This window comes from Ochlerotatus camptorhynchus, unplaced genomic scaffold (genome assembly GCF_037179485.1).
Source record: "Ochlerotatus camptorhynchus isolate MF236.1 unplaced genomic scaffold, CSIRO-AGI_Acam_v1.1 ptg000070l, whole genome shotgun sequence".
NCBI classification, from domain to species: Eukaryota; Metazoa; Arthropoda; class Insecta; order Diptera; family Culicidae; genus Ochlerotatus; species Ochlerotatus camptorhynchus.
In genome coordinates this window covers 2,735,252-2,762,008 of record NW_027040560.1, presented here as the reverse complement: position 1 = coordinate 2,762,008, position 26,757 = coordinate 2,735,252, and the positions used below count along the sequence as shown (strand labels likewise).

At 42.8% G+C, this 26,757-nt stretch overlaps 1 protein-coding gene across 1 annotated transcript in view; it reads left to right on the top strand.

Annotated features, from left to right (window-relative positions):
- Positions 1-26,442, top strand: part of LOC135697444 (uncharacterized) — a 127,269-nt gene extending 100,827 nt beyond the window's left edge. The window contains exons 2-6 of the mRNA XM_065217178.1: positions 24,117-24,470; positions 24,535-25,030; positions 25,106-25,267; positions 25,459-25,772; positions 25,840-26,442. Of these exons, the coding sequence (XP_065073250.1) occupies positions 24,117-24,470; positions 24,535-25,030; positions 25,106-25,267; positions 25,459-25,772; positions 25,840-26,417 (1,904 nt within the window). The 3' untranslated portion in view covers positions 26,418-26,442. The remainder of the gene's footprint in view (positions 1-24,116; positions 24,471-24,534; positions 25,031-25,105; positions 25,268-25,458; positions 25,773-25,839) is intronic.
- Positions 26,443-26,757: the final 315 nt, after the last annotated feature.

Sequence of the window (26,757 nt, the reverse complement as noted above, 5' to 3'; positions counted from 1 at the left end):
AAATATTACTACACTGAAAAAAAAAACACTCTTTACAATTTTACAATGAATTTTCTAAAAAAAAACCTTTTTTTGTTAATATGAAATTTTTCTACAGAAAGACAGACCATTACAAGGGACGGGGGCGACCCCGACGGAGTGGTTAACATCCATACCTCTCACACCAAAGTCATGAGTTCAAATCTCACCCCCGGACAAGTCACGAATGACCCAAGAGTGTTAAAGTGGCTATAATTTATAATGAGAGAGAGAAGGATTAGTATTTTCCATTTAATTCCACTACTTTATTTGCTTATCCTTGACAATCAATCAAGGATAAGCAAATAAAGTAGTGGATTTAAATGGAAAATACTAATCCTTCTCTCCCTCATTATACAGGTATTCCACTAAGACGCCCACATTCATCAGGACTATAATTTAAAAAAACCCAAGAGAGCTCTTGGATTTGGCAGTTAAACAATCATAGAAAAGCATAACAAAATCGAATTTCTGTTATAAATCTACTGAGCAATACGAAGAAATGTCAGAGGATCTAGAAGATCTGTTTCACCGCGCAAATGAATTTCTGTCTGTCTGTCTGACCCTTATACACTCGGAAACTACTGAACCGATCGGTGTGATAATTTGTATGCAGGGGTTTTTGTGGCCGGGAAAGGTTCTTATGATGGTTTGAGACCCCTCCTACTTCTGGAAGGGAGGCTCCCATACAAATGAAACAGAAATTTCTCCATAACTCGAGAACTAATCAAGCTAATGGAACCAAATTTGGCATGTGAGGGTATAAGGAGATGGTAATATAATAGGGGGTAGCCGCTTAGATAAGAGGGGGGATGCTACGTACAATATAGAATGCTTTTTTTTATCGGCACATAAACTCAAGTTAATATTGAATCGCGAGCAAGGCCGGGCACACTCAGCTAGTATTATATACAAAGACAACATTTGTATTCAATATTGATGGGTTGGACGTACAGCAAACAAGGAGTAGAAATTTCAAATTTGTATGTCTTGTGGAAGCTGACATTTGTGCCTTTAAAGTTTCACGCTAAGGCTTCCTTAGAGAGACGCTGCTCTACATCAATTAAACATAATATTCAAATTGTATTTCGTAAATCATTCACTTTAGGATTTAAAAAGTCTTCTTTTTCTTCTTATTCGCATTTCAAGCTTATTGCTTAGAACATATTAGCTTATTGCGTGATGCCAACTTAGTGTTCTAAATGCACTGCCACAGTTATTAATTGAGAGATTTCGATGCCAATACCAATCCATGAATTTTTATGTTGAGTGGCAAGCACAATGATACTCTATGCCCAGGGAAGTCGAAAAAAATTTCAACTCGAAAAGATTCCCTCAACCGGACCGGGAATCGAACCCGGCGCCTCCGGCTTGGTAATACCGTGCCTATACTGGCTAGACTATGAGACCCCCATTCAAAAAGGCTACCATGTTTTATTCCGGTAGAGATCATGTTACCTTTCGTTTGGATAATGTTGAGTACAATTCGATGCAGTGGTTGTCAAGTAAGACGTCTCTCAATAGTTTATAATTGCTTATTCCTGCACTAAAAAAAACACTGTACACTTAGCTTAACTTGCTTTATTAATCAAAGGCTTCAATGCTGCAAAAATAAATGCAATGAAAATAAAATTTAGTACATACAACAAAAGCCCCCGTTAATTCCACGAATCTTTTCGTTGTTATCTGCAACGAAATAGACTCGTACTATATATGAATCTAGTTTTGTTTAAATATAAAAATCATTCACTTCGTAACATTCTTGTATTTTACGAATGTATCATAAAATAAATACGAATTATTCGTGACAAGAAGTACAAGCATTGTAAATAGCACGAAATATTCGTTTACCAATAAAACATCATGCATACATTATACGAACATTTCGTAGATGAATAAAATCGTCTCTCTGGCTTTCGTGTTATATACGAAAAGATTTCGGAGAACGAAATCAATTCGTATTTTTTTTTTTCAAATTCGTTTGACTCAAATCAAATTTGCCTGTCAAAACAATGTTTACAGTAAACACAAACGAAAATTATTTATTCTTCTTAAAAACAACAGTTACAATTATTATTCTTAGGGCAAGGTAATTAAAATAGAATTCAGTGATTTGATCTTAAAGGCGTTGTGGCTTAACCGAAGGATGTTGCACCGAATGTGATAACTCGAAATGCAACCTTGCTCGTCCTGTTTCTTCTCGATGCTGATGATGCTGTTTTAGGTAGCCTTTATCGACATTTCTGTTAGCTGTAAACTGCACACACAACATCCTATTTATAGCCTTCATAGGTCCTTATTGACCGACGACCGACGACCGATTTCCTGTTGCGCTGATGCTGAAATTGAGCCTCCTTCGAATAAAAATGGTCCGCCTAAGGTTCTGAAGGGCCGAGCGTGAAGTTTGGTTCCTGTCGATGCGGAATTGTATCGCCTTCCCTTGACCGAATTTGATGGAATAGGTTGCCCATCAATTTTTGCCAATGTCCTGATGGAGCACCAATATCTGGCAGAGGAAATAAAACAATGAAGCTTAAGTGTCACTGAAGTGCAATATTCGACAAATATCTTGATAAATTACCGTTATCAGCTTATCCGAGTTGATTCCGTTACCAAAGTGCTGGTCTTGAATTCAAGAAGTACGTATTACAGTATCCTTGATATCATCCCACCAGTCACAGAATATAATTGGAACCATCGACATTTCCACTTGGTTGCACTTTTGTGTTCACGCACTAAGGAAACTTTACACTACTTTTGTTTGGCTTGTTTGTATTAGTTCACGTCGGAGCGAATGTACGAAATATAGTTCGTATATTTTATGAATTATGCGTAATGTTGGCATTGTAGCTTAAACCATGCAATACGAATGTTTTATCTACGAAACCCATATTTACGAAATGAGCGTAAAAGTATTAACGAAAATATATTTTCAGTGTGCTTTTTCCTAATCTGACAAGGGTCTGGATGGAATTAATCCACTTTGGGAGAATATTCCTGAATTTACGGCAACACAACTCTATTCGCAACCACCTGGGGGGTCTCCTGGATCTGGTTTTTGCTAACTATTGATTTGCATCATCCTCCGCTTCTATTCTCCTTACCAACTCAATCTGATTGTGATGTCCGTGTGGAATCTCTTGATGCAGATCAACAACCACTCGACTACTCAAAACTCGTTTTTGTCATGCTCAACGAGTTCATGTTAAACTGTGTTTGGAGCAGTTTTCTGGCAACAAATGGCATTAACGATATGGCAGCACAGTAACACTCCAAGACGAGAACATCTCCTGCGGCATTTGAAACGCGATTAAAATTCCTGCCAGCGTAAACTTCGTCGGCATCGAACCACTGAAACGAAACGCAACTTTCACCGCGCTTGCTATGCCTATCGTAAGCTTAATTCGACCCTATACAAGTCGGATGTCTTACGTGTCCTGACCAATTAACGTAGAAATCCCAAGAACTTCTGAAACTTTGTGAACTCCGAGCTAAAATCGTCGAATATTCCATCATCCGGATTTCTTGGCGATTCAGAGTCTGCTTCTATACTCGAGTCTTGTGATCTCTTCTCCCGCCACTTCAGTTCTGTTTTTTTTTTCGTATTCACTTGGAAAATAGGGCTCAGGTTGATACCGTCTCGTCTGGGAGTCATAAATGTCTCGTCTGGGAGTTTCGGACGGTTTGGTTGATTTTACTGAAATCGTACCTTCCCAATAGTATTCTCCATGCAAGCTGGATTCGTGCACTTCGTCACCTTTTGTTGCCCAAGGCAGCAATTCAGAACCATTGCTGTTCACAATCTCCTTCAACGATGTGACCCTCATCCTGCAGAGTTGTTGTGTGCTCATATGATCTCAAACTATGCATCGTTCTCAAGGACGCCGAAGATTGCCGTCAGTTCCACTTAAACAAGCTCTCCCTCAGTATATCAAAATGTGTAGTCGTGATATTTCATCGCACAAGGACGCCAATCGAATTCGATTACGCAATTGATGGATTTGTACTCGAAAGAGTTGAATAAGTAAGCTTACGTTTGACTTACATCGTTCAATGGTAGTCACTAAGGCAAATCGTCAGCTTGAGTTCTTATCAAAAATCTTAAGAGATTTTTCGGATCCGTACTGTTTAAAGGCACTGTACTGTTCACTTGTGCACCCGATTCTTGAGACTGCATCTGTTGTTTGGATTCCTTGCCAACTTTCTTTTAGCATTAGAATAGAACGTATTCAAAAAAAGCATTCATTCGTTGAGCGTATGCTGAGAGCTATCGCTTGCTGAGCATGGATACTTTAGAACGACGGCGACAAATTCAACAGGCAACATTCGTCGCGAAGCTATTACGTGGTGAAATTGATTCCACCCACTTACTCTCTTGGCATAACTTTCTATTGCGTCAGGACTCACACCGCTCTTCTTTTGAACAACATGAACCTATTACGTGTATGATTCGCACGTTCACTACAGTAGAAGAGTAGTTTGAGTTTGGGGAACCTGCGCATCAATTACAGATACATTTAGTATTTATTCTGGCTCCTAGTTCATTAAGACTTATTGTCAGATGAATGGATTAAAACAATAAATAAATAAATAAATATTCATCTGCTTAGATATCATTCAGTACAAACACGAATAAGTTTTTGTAAAATAACTTTTTTCCTATAATAGTGCCCAAATTAGAATGTAGGGACGCCTTGTAGATAAATGATCTGTCTTTCCATAGAAAAAAATCTGATTAAAAATAACAGTTTTGGAAAAAAAACTCAATTTAAACATTTGAAGTTTTTTTTTCAGTGTAGGATCTTTTTTTCTTTATTATAGAGATTTTTAGCCATATGGCTAGTTCATCTCTTTGTGTAGTATTATATATTTTTTATTAAAAGCTCATACAATTTCTTACAAATCATCCTTTGACAACATTTTTGTAGGACTCATCAAGTTTGAGTTATAATTGTTTGTAGAAAATATTCGAAAAAAAGTTCGGCTGCTTTCAAATGGTGGACAAGATTTTTTTTATAAAATAGGGGAAATGGCTCTAATGTTGGCCTTTGGATCTAAGATTGGGCCCATCGCTAAAAATCTGCTGTTTATCAATTTTATCTAGATGAACGCACCATTGGAACTATAGTGCAAGTGCGTGTACCATAACCATAAGACAGGGCTCACATCATTCGATTCTTTCGATAATTCTACGAGAATTTAGTGTATATAGCAAGGTTGCAAAGACTCATTTCAGCTAAAACAATGTTTTTCTAAATTATGAAATAATTAGATGCCATGATCAAATTTTGAATTGGTAGGATACAAGAAGAGGTTGCAAAGAATGTGTTTGACATATTAAACCTGTTTATTTCACTTCATGAGAGTCACAATCAGAGATTTTTCACAAACTCACTCACTCACTCACTCACTCACTCAGCGATCAGCAAATCGCTGATTGTGACTCATAGAAAGCAAAATTTACAGGTTTTATATTTCCAACGCATACTTTGTAACCTCTTCTTGTAAGTTACAAGTAAAACATGCCATCATACCATCTTTTGGTTTTATTATTCCGAAAAACATTATTTTAGCTGAAATGAGTCTTTGCAACCTTGGTATATAGGTTTATACATTATAGTACCAATTTAAATTTCCACTTGATTTATATAGGTTTTTTTTTTTTTTTTATTTGAGGGGAGATCGGATAAAATAGACCATTTTCTCAAGTCTGAGCAAGACGCTAATCTATAAACCCCATGATATATTAGTTTGTTCAAGTTTGAGGGGAATATAGGGGTTTTACGGTGGTCGCCACATGGCGAACTTCGCAGCATTCGATTCCTTGGATTATTGTACAATAGTTAAGTGCATAAAGTTCAATATTTTGTCGTCAAATTCTGCTTTCCGAGTGTTTAATCTTGTTTTTATATGCCAAGGGGAAATCGGGTAAAATGGACCACTTATTGACGTCTGATCAAAGTAGCTCCATTCAACTTCCCAGCTCTTTTTACAAGGATAAAATTCACGTTGGCTCAATCTAAGCGCACCAAGTTCAGTTTCTGGATGATAATTATATTTTTCTTCCAAAACTAGGAGTAAATCGGGCAAAACGGACCACTTCCCGAAGTCAACCCTAAACGGGACCATCACCAATCGATTCTCCGATTTTTTTCACAAAAGATATTTTGGCTATTTTGCAAGACTCCTACCGTGCACCGTCTAATTAAGTGGGTCGATTTTTGCCCCACTGTGCATTGGGACGGTACTAATGGCTATTTTTGGTCGCTAGTCGATTGCTGAATTTATGTATGGGCCCGAATTAGGGGCATTTAGACCGACATTACACCCATTTCCCCTAAGTATGCAAAGTTTCTTAAGTAAAACTTATTTTTGCATCCACAAAGTTTCATTTAAATCTGAGAGGGTGCTGCCAACCATTTGTCGAGTTGGTGTGAAATTCGCCACATTAACAATAAAGTTTATTCTTCGATTTTCAATACATCACAGAAAATTTATGTTCGACACATCACCTAACGTCAGAAAAGGCAACCAACATGCGTTTGATTGCAGTTAAGGGGTCAGTGAGTTACAAGTAAAACACAAGAAAAACAATTCAATTACATTAATTACAATCACGGAAAAAGTTGCACCCATTGCATAGGCCTGTAGATACCTATGGGAACACGGAAAAAATATTTAAACAAGTTTTGAAAGTTCGGTTGTAGCTTTGAAGCATTTCTCATAATGATTATACATTGCCTTTTCTGACACAAGCGCGTATTGGCCGAAAATCGTGTCTCCGAAATAAATAAACAAAGTGGACTATATTGTACTGTCCTGTACTGTATTATATATTTGGTACAATGTGAATCAATACAGTACACACTTAGAAGCATTCATGTAAATTAAGGTGCTCTGAGACTGATATATACGAGCGTCAATTTTGTGTACAATTATTCTCTACCGTTATTTCTAAGTGTGTAGTCTTCATAGAAATTTTGTTCGAGCCTCTACGTCTGTTTTCTGTGATTAAGATACTCTGACGAAGAATTCCCACCCCTTGCACAAACCGCGACAACCGTCGAAAGTTAAAAATCACAAAATGTATGCCTTCTACACTCTTAGCTACGAGCCGGTTAATGCTGGGTAATGCGCAATACAGATCCCATTGAGATCACTAGCCTCTTCCCAGCAACTCCTATCCCTATCTCCCCATGGTACCGGCCGAGAACTGTGAGCAACCTTAGGGAAGATCGGGTAACCAACCCCGGTGGGAACTTTGGTCATAGGCTGACAGGGAAGGGGGGGTTTGCTTCGGCAAGCCTGAGCGTCTGTTCTCCAGGAGGAGTGGCTCACAACAGCGTCTGTTCCCATGTTAGGGGCGGCTGATCTACGTCCGAGTGCCAGTGAAGGACTCTAAGCACAACTGTGCACCCTGGTCCTCCGGAAAGTTAGGGGGTTGGTGTCAGACCCTGCGAGCCAGCCGTAAAAAAGCATTGCAACGGAAAATCAGCAACAGAGGAATACGAACCGAGACCAACGGCAACGACCCCAGCGACGAAATAGGACTTGCGATTGGAAACTCGGCACGTGGAACTGTCGATCCCTCAATTTCATTGGGAGCACCCGAATACTCGCCAATCTGCAGGAGGTGTGTTGGACAGGATCCATGGTGCGATCGTTCAGAGGTAATCATACCATCTACCAGAGTTGCGGCAACACACGCGAGCTGGGCACAGCTTTCATCGTGATGGGCGAAATGCAGAAGCGCGTAATCGGTTGGTGGCCGATCGACGAAATAATGTGCAGGTTGAGGATCAAGGGCCGATTCTTCAACTTTAGCATAATCAACGTGCACAGCCCTCACTCCGGAAGCACTGATGATGACAAGGACGCATTTTACGCGCAGCTCGACCGCGAGTACGATCGCTGCCCAAGCCACGACGTCAAGATCATCATAGGAGACCTAAACGCTCAGGTAGGCCAGGAGGAGGAATTCAGACCGACGATTGGAAAGTTCAGCGCCCACCAGCTGACGAACGGGAACGGCCTACGACTCATCGATTTCGCCGCACCTTCTTCCAACACCACCTCCCCTATCGTTACACCTGGAGATCACCACAGCAGACGGAATCGCAAATCGACCACGTTCTGATTGATGGACGGCACTTCTCCGACATTATCGACGTCAGGACCTATCGTGGCACTAACATCGACTCTGACCACTACCTGGTGATGGTCAAACTGCGCCCAAAACTTTCCGTCATCAACAATGTACGGTACCGACGCCCGCCACGGTACAACCTAGAGCGACTGAAGCAACCGGATGTCGCCTTAGCATACGCGCAGAATCTCGAGGCAGCGTTGTCAGAGGAGGACGAGCTTGATGTGCCCCCTCTAGAGGACTGCTAGAGTACAGTAAAAGCAGTCATCACCGACGCAGCCGAGAGCACCATCGGGTACGTGGAAAGAAGTCGACGGAATGAATGGTTCGACGAGGAGTGCAGAGCGATTTTGGAGGAGAAGAACGCAGCGTGGGCGGTAATGCTGCAGCATGGAACCCGACAGAACGTGGAACGGTATAAACAGAAGCGGAAACAGCAGACCCGCATTTTTCGGGAGAAAAAACGCCGCCTGGAAGAAACGGAGTGCGAGGAAATGGAACTGCTGTGCCGTTCCCAAGAAACACGGAAGTTCTACCAGAAGCTCAACGCATCCCGCAACGGCTTCGTGCCGCGAGCCGAAATGTGCAAGGATAAGGACGGGAGCCTCTTGACGGACGGACGTGAGGTGATTGAAAGGTGGAAGCAGCACTTCGATGCGCACCTGAATGGCGAGGAGAACGTAGGCACGGGAGACCAGCGCAATGGAGGAAACGACTACGTCAGTGCAACAGAGGACGGTACTGACCCAACTCCCACGCTGAGGGAAGTTAAGGACTCCATTCAGCAGCTCAAAAACAACAAAGCAGCTGGTAAGGATGGTATCGCAGCCGAACTCATCAAGATGGGCCCAGAAAAATTGGCCACCTGCCTGCACCGGATGATAGTCAGGATCTGGGAAACAGAACAGCTACCGAGTGGAAGGAGGGGGTAATCTGCCCCATTCACAAGAAAGGCGACCATTTGGAATGTGAGAACTTCAGAGCGATCACCATTTTGAATGCCGCCTACAAAGTGCTAACCCAAGTCATCTTCCGTCGTCTATCACCTAAAATGACCGAGTTCGTGGGAAGTTATCAAGCCGGCTTCATTGACGGCCGATCGACAACGGACCAGATCTTCACCGTACGGCATCATTTGTTCATCGACTTTAAGGCGGCAAACGACAGTATCGACCGCGCAGAGCTATGGAAAATCATGGACGAGAACGGCTTTCCTGGGAAGCTGATCAGACTGATCAAAGCAACGATGGACGGTGTGCAAAACTGCGTAAGGGTTTCGGGTGAACTATCCAGTTTATTTGAATCTCGCCGGGGACTGCGACAAGGTGACGGACTCTCATGCCTACTCTTCAACATTGCTCTAGAAGGTGTAATGCGACGAGCCGGGCTCAACAGCCGGGGTACGATTTTCACGAAATTCGGTCAATTTGTGTGCTTTGCGGACGACATGGACATTATCGCAAGAACATTTGGAACGGTGGCAGAACTATACACCCGCCTGAAACACGAAGCAGCAAAGGTCGGACTGGTGGTGAGTGCGTCAAAAACAAAGTACATGCTAGTAGGCGGAACGGAACATGACAGGATTCGTCTAGGAAGTAATGTCACGATAGACGGGGATACTTTCGAGGTAGTGGAGGAATTCGTTTACCTTGGATCCTTAATGACGGCTGACAACAATGTGAGTCGTGAAATACGAAGGCGCATCATCAGTGAAAGTCGTGCCTACTACGGGCTCCAGAAGAAACTACGATCAAAAAAGATTCACCCCCGCACCAAATGTACCATGTACAGAACGCTAATAAGACCGGTGGTCCTCTATGGACACGAGACATGGATTATGCTCGAGGAGGACCTGCAAGCACTCGGAGTTTTCGAGCGACGTGTGCTAAGGACGATCTTCGGCGGTGTGCAGGAGATCGGTGAGTGGCGGCGAAGAATGAACCACGAGCTCGCTGCACTCTACGGCGCACCCAGCATCCAGAAGGTGGCCAAAGCCGGAAGGATGCGGTGGGCAGGGCATGTTGCAAGAATGCCGGACAACAACCCTGCAAAGTTGGTGTTCGCTACTGATCCGGTTGGCACAAGAAGGCGTGGAGCGCAGAGAGCACGATGGGCGGACCAGGTAGAGCGTGATCTAGCGAGCATTGGGCATGACCGAGGATGGAGAGCGGCAGCCGCAAACCGAGTATTGTGGCGTACTATTGTTGATTATGTCTTATCTTAAATGTGATGTTGTACAAATAAATGTATGTATGTACTCTTAGCTACGATTACCTAAAATTATCGGTAAAAAAATATCGGTATTTTTTACCGATAAAACTCGTGACTTTTTACTTTAAATAGGCTATTTTTTACTATAAATTAGGTAATTTTCAACGGTAATTATTGCAGGGTGGCCAGTGAATTTTCAATTTAAAATTCCTTCAAAAACAATTCCGGTTCAAATCTCAAAATATTACCAGTTTTTAATATTCAATAAAAAATAATGATTGCAATATCACGTAATTTTCTATGTACTTAAAATCAATCAGACTATCAGGCTGAATAAGGTCAATTTACCAAATTTTAGAAGAAGAGATAATTTTTTTTTTTTTAATTTTGAGCTCAATACAGCGCAAGACATTTTTGTAAAGTATCGTGATCTGTACGAATATAAATCTTAAAAACAAATGTAATCTTAAGAACAATTTTAATTTCTAAGATTCCGAGGCTTTGACATGTGTTTAGGGTCTTAGAATATGCCATTTTTTAGAAATTTGTGGCTTATGAAAATCTATCCAAGATTAAGAAGAAAAAACAGGATTGAATTTTTTCCACCAATATGAATCTGAGAAAAATACTCAAAACGCGGGATTTTGAAAATGTTTCCAGATCCCTGATTTTTTTTTTTTCGAGATTCCAGATTTGAAAAAATACAGTCCCTAGACAATTTTGTTCGCTTGGGTTTTGAAAATTTTCAGGGTTCTAATAATTTGAAGAACAATTTATAGAATTTTTAAAATTAAAAATTCAGAGAATAGATAGAAGAAAAATTCAACGGAACTCTGACAAGAATCCCAAACGTACTCTTAGAAGAATTACAAGGGAGTTTAAGGGGGAACTTCAAGGAGAGTTCCTAGTTGATTCTGAAGAGAATTGTATGCGGATTGTGAGGCGAATTTAAATAGAAAAATAAACAGAATTTAAAGGGTTTTCTGATAATAATGTCAAAGGAATACCGAGAAAGAATTACAAGATAATGTTAAGCAAGATCTGAGAAAAATGCCAAAGGAATCGTGATCTGAGGTAAATTAAGAAAAATGCTGAAGAATTTTAATTACATTCTTAAGAAAGTCGCAAGAAAATTCAGCATATAATTCCAAGGTATTCTGAGGTGAATTTCAAAGTATTTCTGTGCGGAGAGTTTTGCGAAAGGTCAAATAATTTCAAAGGCTTAAGTTTTTTTATCTTTATTTTAGAGATTTTTTGCCTAAGGCTAAAGGTTTAAGGTGATTAAGAGCTGAATAAAAAAAATGAGCTGAAGAAACATATGTTTGCTTGATTAAGCTCAAGCTGTCATTCAACTTTCAATTTTCATTCTTATTGTTTAAGGTTTATTGATTTTTTTCCGGTTCTACTGTCAAATTCTCGGCTTTTTCCCGGTTTTCCCGGTTTCTTTTCAAACTCCCGGTTATTTCCCGGTTTTCCCGATTCTCCGGCCACCCTGTTATTGGTAATCCATGATTACCGATAATTTAGGTATGTGCACTTTCTTAGATGATCGGTAATGTTTACCTATATCTAGGTATTTTTTACCGACTTTAAGGTATGTGCATCTTAGCGTGTACGATCTGTCGGAAAATTCAAATGATCTATACACTTTTCGTATTGGCGTTGACGGTAACTCTGTGCTCTTTACTCCTATGGTAAAATCCATAAGCAAACGTCAGAGTGTGCGTGAATCATGGCAGCCTTCGTACTACCCTTTCACTCCATCGAAAATTCCCATAAGAAACTGTCAATCTTGGCTAGAAGAGACGATTCTTCGACGGTGCCGTCAACGCCAATAGAACCGGCTAAGGCACATTCTGCGACCCTCAAGCGCCCCGAATTGTTTTCCAGCCCACGGGTCATAAATTAGGAAATTATTGCGCACACAGTTGAACCGATTTTTTGCCTCTGCGAGTTCTTCTCAATCATCATTACGACTACCCCCTCCCCCGCCCTCTTCTTCTCGCGCAACAGATTGGACAATTAGAATTGAATACCCGGGCCTGGCTGTGCCGAATTTCAAATAATAAGCTACCGACCGAACCAACCATGAGAGAGCGAGAGCGAGGGAAACGATAAGAACAGTTATCCAACTCGCGCCGCGAGTGCCCCAAGATTGAGGTGAGGGAATAATTGTAGATTCCATTTTCGGACCATTGGATACCCCTGTTGTGGTTGCTGCTGCTGCCGCCACACTGCTACCGCTCAATGGTTGCAGAGGAACCTCCCGAAATCAGGGGGTATAAATTCGGCCGGGTGATTATACAGCTGGGAACTGAATTTTAATTTCCTTTCCGAATATTTTTCGGGAATTTTTTTCCCGAAAAAATTCCATTCCTTGATAGATCGGGGAAAAAAAACAAGAGGGCACGCGAGCGGGTGAGCGAGAGGTGTATAACCCTATAACCTCTACCACCGATCGAGACCGGGCGTAAGATCGTTACAAAAACATCGACCCACGTGCCCCCGTTAGTGTTGCTGTTGTTGTTTTTGGTGCGTAGGTCGCAAAAAAAAAACACAAATCTGGGAAAATTACATGCCCCGTCCGTGGAATTTGGCTCGGAATAAAACAAAAGCTCGTCAAATTTGCACTCTGCAAGGTGAAAGTGGATTACGGTCATCGAAATGTGTTTATCTCAGTAGCAGGCTAGTATTTAGCGCCCAATTGTCATGCGGAGTGCCACGCTTGTTTCCCACCTTTTTATGCGAATCTTGTGCAAGGTTGTTGTATAATAATTTATAACTGTAAATTGCTCCATTTTTTTTCGCGCTGTTTGCCTTCAATTTTGTTTTTTATGTATCGGGAAGGTTAAAAGAATGTGAGTAGACGAAAGTGATAATTTGAAAGTTATCTGATTTTCTGTTTTGCAGATCTGACAGATAAATTAGCTTCCATCGCAAACACTTGAAATTTACAAGATCTCCCGCTGGGTTTTCAATTACGACAGCATAATATGACTCGATTCAAATCGCTTTCAATTACTGGAAAGTGCCACTTCAAATTTAGCAACTAGATCTTTTAATCTCAACTCGTAAACAATTGCACCGATTTGCGGTCGTGAGCCAAGCGTTTCCCACGCGAGCTGGGATCGGTCCAGCAAAAACCTCGAAACCGTCGTTGCAATTAGCCACGAACTTACGTCAAAACACAGGCCGCCAACCGAAAATTGCTACCTCCTTTCTACGCAGATCTTAACGATCGATCGATCGATCGATTGATCGATCGGTCGATCTTTCAAATCCGACGCTTTGTTTGCGTGTTGCCAAATCATCATGCCAATTGTGTGCGCCCAGCAGCGGCAACAGCTCTCTACGGCAATTACCAATTAACAAGGGGAAAAAAAATGGAAGGAAAATAGCCTAAAAATTAGCCCATTTTCAAAAGCAAACACTACCTGCTGAGTACCTACGGTAAGGTTCGTCGGTCCTGTGATTCCGAATGGGAGCGAAAGTTTGGTTTTTTTTTTCAACAAATCCAATTAATCGCAGTAGGCGCGCACGCGAGTATGCAGTTTAGTCACACCCGGTTAGAGCATCTGCACCATCTCAAGCGTGTTAGTTTTACGTTTTAAACACTTTCGGCAATTTTCGCGCCTTATTGGAGAAGTTCGTTGGTTCGGCTGGGGAACAAAGAGCCCCAATCAGAAACCAGTTTAAATTGGTCCGGCCGACGCACGGGTCTGTTTAACTAACGGTGCAACACACACCGGGAACGGGAAAGAACCACTTGGAAAACAATATAAAAATCGACTCATTAACGAAAATATGCACTTATTTCCGGTTGATTTATAATATTTTAATATTTTGCTCTTCTTGCTGTGCGTGTGTGTCTTTCGTCTGCTCGTCGTGTCGTTGTTCTCAAGGAAGCCATGCCAAAGAAACAGGAGGAGCATCATCGGCCGGTCTAATTCAGAGCGAGCGGCTCATTTCGAATTGGATGCTGTTGCTCTTGATGACGACGACGATGCTGATGGTGGTTCCATATAATTTAAGAGCCGAGTTTGCTTTTCCCATCATCAGAGTTTGTGCTCGCCGTCGAATGGCTCTTTTTCCTGTGTATTTTTTTTTTTTTACGACCCATAGCAGGCCGGTTTTATTCTGAATCGAAGAAGCTCGGAAGGCGAAAAACGAGACCCTCCGTCATTGCTATGGCTACCTTGCGAGGTTTTACAGCAACTCATCAAGGTTCGGAATTTGCGGTTTTTGTTGCAATTCCCGATACACATGCTCTCGGGTTGGTTTTTTTTCTAGAACCTGTCATACGATACGCAAACATTGCGCGCGGAGGAAATTGGAGTAGATGATCTCGCCCGAAGGGATGCAGCGTCGTCCGTTCGTTCGTTGGTTGGGCCGCCGCGATCCGGTCGTAAACGGTTATAACTAGGTGTCGTTCACTTGTTGGTTGCTGAGCAGCAGTGGCCGTGTCTGAGGTTTCGCTCAGGAATTTTCGCATGTTCTTCGGTACCATCCAAACGACCACTTGGTACCGGTCGTTACGGTACAAATTGTTTTACACCGACCGGGAGAGAGCAATCCGGTGTGATCATAAAAGACTCTAAAATGAAGATTGTTTGCACAATCTCTGGATGTTCATGTTGATTAACATAATCAAGTGCTCCTTGACTACACGTCAAAATCAACTGGCCTACTATGACTCCCAGAGGCGTTCAACCCTGACAGCAGGGATGCCAGATTTTTAGACATTTCATGTTTGGCTTTTGAAGACATACACTCAAAAAATTCCACACGTTTGATCGAAATGTTTAAGCACTTGATTTTCTAAATGCACAATCACATTTACTTTAAGTGTATTTCACCTTGGTTCAATGTGTTATACACGTTAATTTCTAGTGTTTTAAACTTTGAAATGTTGAAAATCTTTGTGTATTGTATTGCACATTGAATCACACTACTGTTCAAAACAGATGGATTTAAAGTGTTTTGCATTTCAATGCGATGTGAATTGCTTGCTCTGAAAGGTAAACATCGAAAACAAGAGTTGTGACTTTATGCTATCAACCCGCCTTATATATCAGAACAACCGTATGGCACAGTGAGATCGAACGAAGACTCCGGCAGCAGCACACCCCAACAGTCCATGATCGAATCTCGAATCAGACCCATTAAAAAGATAAGTGAAAGCTCTTGCCTCTGGCAGTTTTGAGTATATATTTATCGATTCATTTTTAGGGTCGGCAAAGTAGAAGTCGATAAAGTAGAATAGTGTAGAATATTGAACTTTGATGTGCAAAGCTATTGATATCACCATATGAGACACGTATAATCCAAGTGTGTCACAATTCAAATCTATAATGTTTAGGCATGATTCATAGCATAAGATTCACACATGAAATGGATGTGTTTCACAATAAGCGCAAAATCAAGTGTGAGACACATGATGATGACGTGGAGAATTTTTTGAGTGTAGGAAGATACTTAGAAAACAAATTTTTGGTGCACACAATTGAAGTTTTTCAACAGAGCTGGTAGCGGTCAATGCTGTCAAAAATAGTGATTTTAATGACCAAATAGCGACTAAAAAGTGACCTAAGACATGAAAAGTAGTCGTTCTGATGCACACCAAATGAATGTTTGATGTTTTAGGCTTATTCTATTCGGGTCGCATAAACACTTAAAGTTTGGTCCACTTAGAATCCGGACACCTGAAATCAGGTATTCCTCGGTATTGATTTGAAGTGAGAAAAATGTAATTTAGTCAAAATGAAGGTATTTTATGATGAAAAAAAAATTGCAATATTACTCCGACGGCGTTCCCGCCATCATCTGCCACACACTGATTATGCGTCCTGAGTCGTCTTTCCAGTTTGCTTAAACTTCCGCTTGATAATTGCCCAATACTTTTCGATTGGGCAGAATTGCGGGCAGTTGGGTGGATTGATATCCTTGTCGACGAAATCCACCTTATTGTCGCGGTACCACTGTAGCAGCTCCCGGCTGTAGTAGCAGCTTGCCAAATCTGGCCAGAACGTCACTTAATGAAAGGTAGTACAGTACTTTCCCGTTTTTGTCAGCACAATCTAAAATTTTAGGCTGACAAAATCCCGGGAAATTTTCTTTTTCAAAAACCATCAAAATGATTTTGAAATCAAGTTTAACCAATATTTATCAACTATTGATGGAATTACTGATAAACGTTTACTATTCTTACAACAAAGGGTACACCAAATGTCTCGAAAAGTTTGCGTACGGTTTGTTGAGCCGGTACATACTGTTCGGTTTCCGTAAATCCTGCTTGGTTTACAGCGCTGCAACCAAGTCTGAACCTCCATGTCTCAGTATCAACTTAAATACACTAGCCAGGAGCCGTCTCTTGCTACTGCTTGGTCCCGAGATGTTCGGTATGATTCTGGCTACCGCGTTGATGGCCTTCGCTGCCTTCTCGTAGGCGTATTCTACTTGGCTATTGAAGCCAAACGGTCGTCGATCATCACTCCCAGGCATTTCAACGCGCACTTCTAGTTTATTGCGTGCTCCCCAATGGTAATTTCTGACCGCACCTCGCTTTTGTTGTGGGCTATCTGCAGCTTCGCTCCATGCATTAGGTTTCCAATCATGTCGACCACCTCGGTCGCCAACATTTCCATCTATTCCAGCGTCTTGCCTGTTACCGTAAAGGCCGGCGCACAATAGATACGTTTTCGGGTTTTTTGACAGATAATGCATGGGCTAACTGTCAAAAAACCTGAAAACGTATCTATTGTGCCCCGGCCTTAAGACGACGTCGCCCGCAAAGCCAACGATCTAAACTCGTTTGGGTAGCTTCAGCGTTAGACCACCGTTTTAAATCACGTTCCACAGCGTTGGACCAAGGATGGAGCCTTGTGGAATGCCCACCGTGATCCTAATCGATCTCTGTCCCATATTTGGCTCGTAGATCAGAACCCGGTTCTGGAAGTAGCTTCGACCTCCCAGCTGGAGCTGTTAAACGCATTCTTGACGTCGATCGTTATCACGGCGTAATATCGATCTCCTCTCCACTTCTGTTTCGACGCCTTCTCGGCTCTCTCGACAACTGTCCGAATTGCATCCACTTTTGCTCTTCCTTTTCGAAATCCGAACTGCCTCTCCGACAATCCTTGCTCACTCTCCGTGCATTTCGTCAGCCTGTTCAGGATGATCCTCTCCAGGAGTTTTCCGAGTGTATCCAGCAGGCACTGCTACGAGTTGCTCGTTGGTGACTTCGTCGTTATCTCCCTCTCCGTCTCCGTACGATGTAGGTGGCCAGGTCGTGCTTCGATAAAATTCCTTCCACGATGACTTTTAGGTTCTTTAAGCATATTTCAGCGGGTAAGACTTGACATCTGATGCGTCGTCTCCCTAACGATTCTGTCAACTTGTCTTCCACTTCAGGTCGCAAGTTCTCGTCCTCTGTACTGTCACAGGATTCCGTTGGCCGATGCCATAGCGGATTGCCTGATGGTCACTATGGGTATATCCTTCACACACTCTCAAATTCATGTTTTCCACCAGCGACGGACGGCAGTCCGCATAAAGTGACGTCGATAATGGATTCCCGACCATCTCTGTGAAAAGTGCTGGTGGTGCCTTTATTGAACAGCCTAATTTCCAGCTTTGCCAGACCTTCCACCAGAATGTGCCTTCTTGCGTTGGTACATCTGGTTTCCCCGCTCCACTGCCTAAGTATGGAAGTCTCCTCCGACGACTACCGGTCCATCCAGCGTCTCGTGGAACTGCTCCATCGTCCATCGGGTGCGTAGCAACTGCATATGAATATTCCGTTAATTTTGGCGATCGCGAAACCTTCTTCTTGAATGGGGTATCTGCCCATAACTTGTATTCCAGCCATCCCAGCTCTATCCGCCACCTCATTACCTTTATCGGGAGGGACTCGATACAGCTGTGCAGTGTCGCAATAATTAAGGTTTATTTGAGCTACCTCTGTTATTGTTGCGACAAAACAATCTAGTGTCTTAGTTGAAGATGCTAATTTCAAATAACAGACTAAATTTGTATACGATAGATGAGGAGATGAAAGTATAGAATTGATAGTTCCGTTAGAGTACGGCAGTGTGAAAATTGCAAATAGAGAGTAGAAAGCGAGCAAGGACAACTTTAGGAAGGTACAAATCGGTTTGATCATCTCTCTTTACCAAACTCCCCCGTTGGAGAGGGTTGGTGAGGGGTATTTCCCCCCGCCACCACTGGCAAAAGGAGATGATCGCCGACTCGGTCATGTACCGACGATGTGTTTGAAACAGTTCTATCAACAATCAATACGAAACTAACGATTTTAAATTGGCTCACCACTTTAGTAGCCTATTGGTCCCAAGCAAACGATTAACGTACCCTATTCTAGTTGAAATTCTATTACTACACTATGTTTGTTTTGATTCGCTATGAAAGTTTGACAGATAACATCAGGGGTGTGTGGATTCATGCAGAACATGCAGGGGTGAGTGAAATAGCTTGGGACTGCTTGGGACCGTTGTTCTGGTACTGAGTGAGCCAAAAATAATAATGATTTTCTTCGGGACCCAGTGGTCTTAGAGTTACCTCTATGGTTCTATCGGTTTTTACCGCACTGGGTGAGCAGGATCAAGTTTATGTTCTAGTCTTCCATCTAGTACAACTTGTTTAATACTGCACGTAACGAGACGGCTTTCACATACTTTCAGAACAAATCGCTGTCAAAACATTCCAAATCGGACCACTAGAGGCGCTGTTATAGAATAAATAAAGTGTCCGGATTCTAAGTGGACCACACTCTATGTACGACATGAACCTTTAAAGGGAAAGATTCAATACAAAGTTCATGATCAAACCCACGGTATTAGGCAAAGTGTCTACTACCTGGAAAACCTAGATTTTTCTTGAAAATACCTGGAAGTCTCAGGGAATCTCATCATTATTCAGAGAATTCAATAATTTTATAGATACAGAGTGGATAAATCTTCAGTGACAAATAATCTAAAAAAAATCCAGATTCAGATAATGTCTAAGGACCTCATTCCAAGGGAGTTCTGGGAAAAATAATCTAAGAAAATATCAAATGCAATCTGCTTTCAATGTAGTTCTGAGGAATTTCGGATGTCATGTAAGCAGAGATAGATTTGACTAACATTTCAAGAAAACCATGAATTGAATTCGAAGTTAATTTTAATGAAAACTCATAGGAATTTATGAGGAGAAGTACTCCTGTGAACTTCAGAGGAAAATTTCAAGGGAATTCTGAAGAGTTTGGGAGACAACTAATCCGGAGCATAAGTCCTTGGTATTTTTGGAGAATAGGGGGAGTGCTGAAAGGAGGATTACAATTGAATCTGAGAATGACTCCAAGAGATCGCCGGAGATGAACCAGCGTCTGGCTTTAAATCAAATACAACCAACCATCCAGGAGATCTTCAAAGCAATTCGGAAAAGCATTTCAGGAGAGTTTGCCAAACAAATCTGGAGAAATCCAAGGAATTTGTTAGGAGAAATGCAAATTAATTCTTAGGAGACTTTCAATGTGAGTAGGAAGGAAAGACATTCAAAAGGCAATATGAAATGAATTCAATGAAAATTCTGAAAATCTTTCCAAAGGATTTTTTGCTGAGAAGAATTTTACGGTAAGTCCGAGGAAAATTCAAAGGAAATTGAAGTCGGAGGATAGTTCCAACAAAATTTTGTGGAATATTTCAATGGAATTGCAAAAACTATTCTATGTATATTCTGTTTATATTTTTTAAGAAAATTCAGAGAAGCGTTCCAAGTGAATTTCTAGAATAACTCCATGAGAAATTCGGGAGAATACAAAGCGAATGCTGAGGAGAACTTCAAGCAAATTTTCATGAGAAATCTCCGTTGCATATGGAATGGACTGTTCTGAGATCTTCAGAATTTTTTTCTGAAGTCAATGAAACTGCCTTAAGGGGGTAGTACACTTTGAACGTTCAAAAAGTAAGGCATTTTCGTTATTTTTTTAAGCAATAAAACACTCAGGGAGGGCAAATATGTTATAACCCATTTATTAGTCATCCTTCGAACTACAATTTGTATTTTTTTGAACTCGATTGGCGTCTCCCCGTGGCCGGTGCACCAGGTCGCGCGGGCGTCCTCGCGCGGAAGTCGGAAAACGGCGTGGGAAAATACTCCTTTTCATGTGATCCTGCAAAATAAATCGAACAAAAATCCTGATAAGTAATGAAATTTGGGTTAGAAATACGTATTCCGATTTTTTTTCAATTATTTTTTTCAAAAGTTGTGGCCTTAGGAATTAAAAGTCCATTTTTTCACCCTAAAAATGCTTACAAAATCGTGGATTAAAAATCCATTTTTGACAAAATCGCAAATGTGGATACGTATTTTTAAGCAGAATTTAATTCTGAATAAGAAAACCAGGCGATATCCAAATTTGATGATAACTGGTTAGAGTTATTTCCCACGCCAGATTGAAAAACTCCGTTTCGAGATAAACGCGTTTAAAGATAAAAAAAAATGCTCTCTCAGCGCGCCGGTACATGCTTTAGGAAATCGCATCGTAAAGCGGTAAGGAATATTCTGGCGGACTTGGATTCTAATCTTGGATCTAAATTAAAGTATACATCCCAAAGAACATTTTAAGCCAAAAAAATGCTTTTTTTTTGAAAAATCAAAGTGTACTCCCCCCTTAAAGTTCTTTTTTAGTTTGAAAAACTAGTTTGATCCTCCCAGTACTTCTCATCATAATTTTAAACTTCCCTGAACTTGTTTGAACTTCCTAAAATTTCTTCAATTTTTCGTAAGATCATGGAACTTCTCTAAAGTTTTAACAATTCGCTGAAGTTCTCGAAACTTCTGAAAAATTTATGTAAATTCACCAATTTTAATGGAACTGCAGTGAGGCTCTTTTTTCTTCCCTAAAGTTCTCAAAACTTCTCTACAGTTTATGCAGTTCTCATCTCATGAAGCTTGTTGTACTGCCCTAAATTTGATTGAGCTGTCCCAACAATGTTTAAACTTCCATGAACTTCTGCACTTCTTTCTCGTTGTCTTTTTAACATAAAACAAGCTAAAATCGATTGTCTTACAATTACGCGTTTATTCAAAAGATTGCTTTTAAGTTATTTATTGAATAAACCTTCTGAAAACATAATACACAAATCTCTGATTTTGTTATTGTTGAAATAATGTGTAGTGATTTCAATACTCTCCACAATCGAAACATATGTCCGTTTGGCTATGTTGGATTCGTATTTCGCAGTCTGTTTTTTACTATACGATCTGTAGCCGTACATTATTTTCGTCCCCTTCCGGATCTTGTGAAATTTTCATAATCCTAAATATTTCGGGAGCGGGACTTAGGGTGGGAAGGGGAGAATTCACCTCTCCTTGTCACATCTGGCTCCCACTCACCAAGATAAAAAGTGACGGTAGGCGTGTTGAATACTTTTCCTAAAACCATCTGGCATCTCTGCCTGCTAGTCAAGGTGCTCCTTTTCTTCTGAGCGCACACGGCACTAGTGAAAGGAAACCGCCGCAATTATCATAAGCACATCAAATGTGCACGGCACCGGAGACCATAGCCAGCAGTCGCAACAGAGTATCTCTTTCTCCTAATTAGCCCTTCAATAAGGCAGCTCGGCGATTGTCTTCCAGCGCCAATCTTCATCTTCAACGCGGTGCATCGAGCTGGAAACGACGCCCAAAATGCTTCATGGAGTGCACATTATCGTCTTCTTTACTCTAGTATGTAGCAGGAGAGTAGCAAAACTAAAAAAAAAAGTCAGCGATCTAGTTGCATGCAACCGTGTAATCACAAGGAACTGGCACACCATACATCGCTACATGCAAAACGCTCTGTTCAACATCGCTGATGAGTTGAGCTTCTGCGCTGCGCGCGAAAGCGCCGCCGCGCCAGGTCCTAGCGATGCGATGGAGGGGATGTAACGACCGTGTAAAGTGCACTGTTTTACAAAACAGTGAAAACGGTAACGACTCTACACCAATAGGCTACTGCGATCGTGATGCAGTTTCTGTTGTAACGGGATCCCTGCGGCAAGCAGCAGCAGCAGCACCTGATCTAAGCAAGCCGCTCCCCGCGAGCGGAGCGATGAAGGAAGATTCGAAAATCACAGTAATTAGAAAAGGCGCAGGGCTGCGTACTTGGCTCGTATCTAGGCCGGTGGTCAGCTCTAACTATATGGATGCGCAACTTGCTAAGCAGCTGTAGATTTGATTTTAATTAAATTCCCATCGGACGGAAGATTTAATTATACACACATCATGGAGCGAAAACGGCGACGGCGGCGAGGAGGGACGACGCGATGACTAACGCACTCAAAGGCCTACTCCGTGCGTGAGGGATTCACAATGAACCGGTCTGGCCCGGGAGGCAATATTTCACCACATGGATGGGAAAGAGCCATGATGGTCGTCGCTCGCAGTGACTCAAGTATGCACTCGTCTTTCTTGAGTCAGATGCGCGTAGGTTTTGCAAAACAACAAAAGGAACAATCTTGCTGTCGGGAGTTATCCACCCGGCAGGGTCGCCATCTACTGATCGCGGAGACACTTCTAGGGATCGTAAGCCTACTCCCCGGACTCGGCCTTCTTCGATCGGTAGATCGTATTTTGGAAGAGCAATTCAATTGAAGTAACACACGCACACACAAATGAGCAAGTACCGCCCGCGTTTTGGAGGATGGAATTTCTCGCGTGGGCGCTCCTCGAGAGTAATGTAGCTACAACAAAAAAATACCTACCCAGCAACGACGGAGCCAGAAAATAAAAACACAGAGGTGTATCTCTCCATCACCACCATACATGAAGTCGCGCCGAGAATAACAATCAGAAAAAAGCACACAGAGACATACGATTGGAGGTCTGCGGCCTGCTGCTGTAGGGTCGGTCGGCACTCGCGCTAGACGTCTTTCCCCATTCCATCTCCTTGCCGCAATTCCTTTGACAAGGCTTCAAAAGTTCAGACTAAACCATGTTTGTTTTCCAAGAAACGAGCCCAACATTTACGGCCGCGGCCAGCCAGCCGACCGGCGACCGAAAAAAAAAAATAATGTGATGTTTCGAAATAATCACGCTACATGGATCTTTCAAAAGTTCATATTTGTGTTTTGCTCACTCGCTCCGTCAGAAAGCTGCGATCGATCCAAATTCCTTGCATCGCATAGTTGCCACACGGAATACGACTTTTGCCGCTCGCAGCATGGAAGCTGTGAAACTGAAACACTTTTCAGTTGACTCGTTAGCACCTGTCACCTTCTGTCCCGGAGTCCGCCCCGGACCAACCAGGGTTCGTTCACACCTTCCGAGTGGTGAAGAAATTAACACACCGACCTACGTTCCGTGACTAATTTCTTGTGTCTCATAGTGCGCGCCGTGACGTCGCCTACTTTGATTACCGCAACTTTTCATTCAACTATGTACCTCGTAGCCACCCTACCGCGAAGAGCATCATCGATGCAATGCAATTTCCTTTCCTAAACGGTAAAACACCTCTAGCAGACCGCATCGGGTTAAGCCATCTGACACTACTCACTACTGGGCGCCGTGAGGCATGAAATTCCTTCCTGCTGGGTCCATTGTTTGCTACCCATCATAATACCTACAAGCAGCTGTAATCTTCTAGGAGGTTACACCTTCGCGACCTTCCCTCCAAGCAAAACAGATTAAATTTCACTCTTCAAAAATTAGAAACAATTACCTTTAATCGACACCGTTTGCTCTCTTCTAATCTTTCCAGCGGCTGCCTGTTACTTCCCGATCGAGTACCAGGGCGAATACATAACCCAGAACACAGTGACCGACGGGTCGGTCCGGTACAGCCGGATCAACATCACCGAGAGTGCGATCCCCATCTGGGGCATGTGCCACAAACGGCACGACAACAATGTTGTCCTGGTGACGGGCACCGAAGAAGCCTACTGCTTTCGGTGCTTCCATCTAAAGCTGGTCTCGAAAAATGTCCTCCGGGTACTGACGGCCGATAACGACTACATCTCCAAGTGTCACACCAACGAGGAGAAGGCCCTAGCTTCCTGTCTGAAGGACGACGCCCTGCAGGACGAAGAAAAGAGCACCGAAATCATTCTATACAGTAAGTTCCGACGAGCGTACATATTTTCCAAACACGAGCTGACAGCATTCTTCCCCATTTTCAGAATTCCGTGAATGGAACAACGACGAAGTCCGTCAGGAGTACTGCCCGATCCACGGTCGGTATAAGCTGACCTACAACATCGACAACGGTACCGAGGATCGAGTTGAATGCGAGTCGCAAGAATCCGAGGTGGATAACTGCCCGTCCGGTTCGGCCTTGAATCTCCGCTTCCGAAATTGTGCCTTCCACGATCAGGAAGTCACGTTCGAATGCCTTGGCCATTGGCGAGGTCTACGTCAGCAGAACTTCCTCGCACTGGTCAACACGAACAACGATGCCCGGCTGGGGCCAAAATACCGATGCGCCACCTGGGTCGAAAACCCAAAGACCGGAGAAATCGAGATCTCATTCAGCAAGGATTCGACCTGCCGGTCGATCAACAAATACCATCGCAGTCCGAACTCCTATGGCAATAACATCAACAGCGACTACCACAGCGAAGTCATCTCGCTGAAACCAGTTCCACAGGAGTTTGGACAGATCAGCCAGCATTGCAGGTAGGTCCCTCTTTCCGTCACCATCCCAATCGCACGCAATACCACAACCTCACTCTCACTTCTTCCTCTGCGCAGCTTCCCGAACTGGTTGATCGGAAAATGGGAGCACGTGATCGTCAGCCAGAACCAACTCATCTACAAAGATCACACCTCGTTCAAGACGTACACGATGAAGTGCGTCAAAAACAACACCAACCACGATTCGGACAAGTACATCGTCTACAGCCAAACGCAGTGGTAATTATCGCTTTTTGTTTTCTTCCATCTTCGTTTTTCCGCAGACTATTTTCTTTCACAAAAAATAATTACCGCGGTGAAAGCTGGTGGCTGATTGATTCGGAAGTCAAATTAATCAAACGCCCATTTTCGCACGCGCAGTACCCTTACGTAATGTACTCATCGGAGTTTAATTTCCTGCCCAATTTCAGCGGTGAGGAAAAGTACCAATGCCTCAAGATCCAACGACGGGACGAAAATGTGTTCGAGTTCCAGATCAGCTCCCGCTCGGAGCCGAACTTTACCAGTACGATTTGCAACGAATTCTACTTCAACGACGACCGGTGGCTGACCCAGGGTCGATTGGACAGCAACAGCATCGTTTCGCCCTGCCCGATTGTTGGCGAATTCTCCGGCGTTATTCCGGATGATGAAGGACTGTGCGCCAAACTTTCTTCCGAGTGCGGCTCGCCAGACATTATGTACTATCAGATCTCAGCATGCGAGTTCGATGAAGTCTACGAAGGTACGCGCGCAGATTCAAAGGCCCCGCTTACTTGATGCCAAACTAATCTTATCCTTTGTTTTCACAGAACGGGAATACCGATGCCTGGGACAGTGGACCCATCGGAATATCGTCTACACGTACACCCAGCGACGGGACGTCGGTACCTACGAATGCTTCGTAGGTACCATGCTCTCCGATCGGCAGATCTTCATCAAAGAAGCCGGCGAACACTGCCAACGGGACGTCAATCCGCACCGGTTCGGCATGGAGCTGAACAAGGTCGCACACTGCAGTGTGCCGGAAACGTTCAAACCGTCCAGCCGGCCGACACACAAGTACTCAGAAGTCTCGACGATACGATCGTCCACGTCGAGTTATAACAGCAACAATAGCAACAACAATCGAAATGATCAGCAAAGTTCCTCGCCGTCCGTGGTGGCCAACTCGACCCCGTCGTCGCCAGTGGTCACCACCGGACGAAGCAACACCCAGTATACGGTCACGAATCAGCAACCGAAGCAGCAGCCGCAACCGACGGCGAAACCCGGCGTGCCCGGCTCCGGAGCCAGCAGCACGCTACTTGTACAGTCACAGTCCTCGTATTTATTATTGTTAGCAACTCTCATCTGTGTTATCTTAGGTTGTAGTCAAATTAGGTGTTAAACAATTTTTTTATTTAAAACTGAAATACGGTGTTTTGCATAGGTAGTGAAACTTCGAAAGCCTTCTCCCTCAAGCTAGACAATGTGGGTCGTATGAATGAAAAGTGGAATTCCCATGGACCGTAATAGGAACGGATAGCCATAGCTGGTACATCTACCCTAGATGCTAATTTCGAAAATCCCAATGTAGTATTTAACTGTCACAACGTGGAGGCAAATCAAAACAGAGGGTGGACATTTGTTTAAGTTTTGTGTAAACTCATGAACGAATTGAAGTTGAATAGATTCCGAAGTAAATATTCGTCTGTATTTTAAGCAGCTATGCAGAGCTTCGCAAATCT